We start from the raw sequence: 3,431 nt of genomic DNA, 5'->3' as shown, positions 1-3,431 counted from the left end.
AAAAACATCAACAACAACAACAAAAAAACAATAGGGAAGCAAAACGGCAGGTAATCGACCCCAATCAGTCGCTTTTGTGAGTTTTTTTTTGTGCTAATGGATCTCAATTTGTTGAGGGAATGTGCCCAGTGTTTAATCGAAACAGCCGATTTTATTCGAAGTGCAGGAGTTAGTGGCGGATTTGTTCATCATCCAGCGTGTCATTGAGCACATCCAACACACATCTGTGACCAGCCCGACAAGATGACAACAACTTGATACCAAGTGGGTGTGCTGGCTGGCCATCGACAATTGACGGAAAAGCCGACCTGTCCAACTGTGGATTGGGTCCATCATTGATAACTTGTGATATAACAGCAGCGACTGTCCAAACTTACCTGATGGAAAAATACCCGCCTCTTTTTTTAGCTGGGGGATATAAACTGTTATTGTTTCAGTGTGGAGGGATTTTACAGTCTTTCAACACCTTACACGCCATTGTGATTAAAAGATATCGCAGGCAACCATATACATCAGACCGCTGCAAAAAGATATTTTGACAGATGAGGCCAGGAATGATGGACAATCAACAGGAGAGGTTAGTCGTAAAATTATAAATTATTCGTGCATAGTAAGAATTACAGTGAAAAATTCAGTACTACCTATTTTTTTCCATCTTTTTATTTCATAACAAGACGCTGTGGGAGCATACACTTGGGTGCTGTTGTATTAGGCGTATTTTAGTATGTATGTTAGTCCATTCTGATGACAGGTGAATGATTAAAGACCCGCTGAGAGTTTAAGGCATCACTTTGTATTTGCAGTAAACAAGATGTAGTTCAACCGAAAATGCCATGCAAAGGATGAATAACCAAAATACAACATTAGTTAATATGTCTGGTTTTGTGACCATAAGTGCATCTAAGGCCCCGTTTACATGGAGAAAAGTTGTCCTAAGAAAGAGGGTCACCCTACCAGCTGAGTTAACTTCAGCAAGCGTTTATAACAGAAAAAAGTTGACCCCTTTGCCCGAGCCAACAGCGCTCGCACATGCTCTGACCGTCTTGGCACGACGGAGTTAACCAGGACAGGCGAGCCAAAGTGTTTATTTGGAGAAAAGTTGGCCCGGCTAGGAGGGTGACCCGGCTAGGTGTTCACTCAGTAACTATTGTAAGAAGTGAAAAATTTAAGAAATTGGTTCTCAGGCCCATTGAACAATCATAAGTCGATTGATATTTACAGAGAACTGTTTCAAACCATGCAGGACAAAAAGTTTTCCCAACACTCTAACCTGATACAGAAAGGCCATATTTCTGCATTCTCTCTATTGTGCGTGTGGATACCATGAATAGACGTGCAAATGTAGGGATTTTAAATCCCTTCTCTACGAGAAAGGATAATTTTTCTTCCTTTATCTCGAAGGCCGGTCTTCCACGACGCTGAGTATACACTTGGGAATTAAATTTGGGGGCATCTTCACTCATCAATCTTGAATGAGCCTCGCTTGTTGCCTTTAGCTCATTGCAAGCTTCCCCAAGCTGTTGGATGATTTCATCTGTTCGCGGGATGCCCTGGTTTACTTACATGCTTGTAAGATAGTCCAGTCTCAATACTAATCCATCGATCTCAAATGGATTTGCTATGTTTTCTAAGACCATGGACACCTGATTGACTGTGATGTGAGATTGACGTAGGTACTCACGATCGTCCTCTGCCATATGCATTTGCGTCCGCGCTGGTACAGAGTTTCTCTTTGGAAACTCTAATGTAGAATCTCCGACAGCAATAATAAAATAAGAACTAGAAGTTGAAAGGAAGAAGTTGAATTTTGGCGGGGATATAACGCCATACAAAACATGGCGGTCACGGCCAAACTCTTAAAACTATGATTTTCCCGTTTTTTATGGTATGTCTTACGCCTCTGAGTTCTTTAGTCAAGGTAAATAAGGAAACAAAAGAACTTATTTGGCTTGTCATTGAAAATAGACTGGTATGAACAGCTCCAGTATGAAGTTTCTAGAGTCCCTCAACATGACATGCTTTTGATAATGGGAGATTTTAATGCTAAAGTTGGCTCTGACAACAGCAATTGTGAAGCTGCTCTGGGAAAGCATGGCTGTGGCAGTATTAATGACAACGGTGAAAGATTAGTTGATTTTTGTCTGAACAATAACTGTATAATAGGGGGTACAGTCTTCCCCCACAAGAACATTCACAAACTTACCTGGAGATCCCCCGACGGTCGTACAATCAACCAGATCGACCACATACTGATCAACAAGAAGTGGAGGTGATCGCTTCTGGATGTAAAAGTGTATCCGGGTGCTGACGTAAGCAGTGATCCCTACATGTTGTTCGCAAAAATTAAGCTAAAACTTATGGCTGCAAACTCCAATAAACAATGCAGGAAAGTGTTTGACATCAACCGACTGAAATGGCATGAGGTCAGGAGCAACTTTAGCCTTGAACTTAAAAACAGGTTTGCTGCACTTGCCACTCTTGAAGATGAAACAGATCAGGGTTCAGTGGAATGCTCATGGAATCGAATCAGAGAGGCCCATTCTGATGCTGCGAAGAAAGCTGTTGGTTTAAAGAAAAAGGGGAACAAGAAATGGTTATCAGACGAAACTTGGGCCAAAATAGAAACAAAAAGGAAAGCAAGGGTGAAAATGCTGAATGCCAAGTCATCAAGGCAGATTGAACGGACACAGCAGGAGTATAAGAACAGAGACAGAGAAGTGAAACGGAGTGCAAGAAAGGACAAAAGAAACTTCATAGAGAAACTGGCTAGCGAAGCAGAAGAAGCAGCAGAGAAAAGGGAATTCAGTACAGTCTACAAGATCACTAAACAGCTTTGCGGCAACAACATCATTTACAGCATGCCAGTGAAAGACAAACAGGGGAAAGTGGTAACAACAGAACAGGAGCAGGCTGCTAGATGGCTGCAACACTTTGAAGAAGTCCTTAATCGACCAGATCCAGATGAACCAGCAGATCCACCACCTTCTGAATCTTACCTTGATATAGACACCGGCCCCCCAGGTATAGCTGAGGTTCGCTTGGCAATTGAGAATCTGAAAAACGGAAAGGCCCGAGGAATCGACTTACTGCAAGCCGAACTGCTGAAAGCAGATATAGGTACAACATCTAGGCTCTTAACAGACCTCTTCTGTAATTCCTAAAAAATGGTCCAAAGGTCTCATATTCAAACTACCAAAAAAAGGCGACCTCGGCAATTGTGATAACTGGAGGGGAATTACCTTACTTTCTGTACCAAGCAAGATATTCTGCAGAATACTACTAAAGCGCATTGAGAAGGCTATCGATACCACACTTAGAGAACAACAGGCCGGTTTTAGAAGAAGAAGAGGTTGTATGGATCAGATATTTGCTTTAGCAAACATTATGGAACAGTCTCTTGAATGGAATACACCTCTTTGCATCAAGTTTAT

At 41.9% G+C, this 3,431-nt stretch overlaps 1 protein-coding gene across 1 annotated transcript; it reads left to right on the top strand.

Moving 5' to 3' along the window:
• Positions 1 to 2,357: 2,357 nt before the first annotated feature.
• On the top strand, positions 2,358 to 3,161 carry LOC146460299 (uncharacterized). The gene has a single exon (XM_085088325.1). The coding sequence runs from the start codon at positions 2,358 to 2,360 to the stop codon at positions 3,159 to 3,161; it is 804 nt and encodes a 267-aa protein (XP_084944451.1).
• The last annotated feature ends 270 nt before the right edge of the window (positions 3,162 to 3,431 follow it).

The sequence above is a fragment of the Pavona decussata genome, unplaced genomic scaffold, assembly GCF_977016875.1.
Source record: "Pavona decussata unplaced genomic scaffold, jaPavDecu1.1 SCAFFOLD_214, whole genome shotgun sequence".
NCBI classification, from domain to species: domain Eukaryota; kingdom Metazoa; phylum Cnidaria; class Anthozoa; order Scleractinia; family Agariciidae; genus Pavona; species Pavona decussata.
Note: the sequence above shows the minus strand (reverse complement) of the source record. Positions and strands in the feature narration are given on the sequence as shown.

Coding starts and splice junctions, on each gene's coding strand:
- LOC146460299 (XM_085088325.1), top strand. CDS start 2,358: ATGGCTGCAAACTCCAATAAACAATGCAGGAAAGTGTTTGACATCAAC.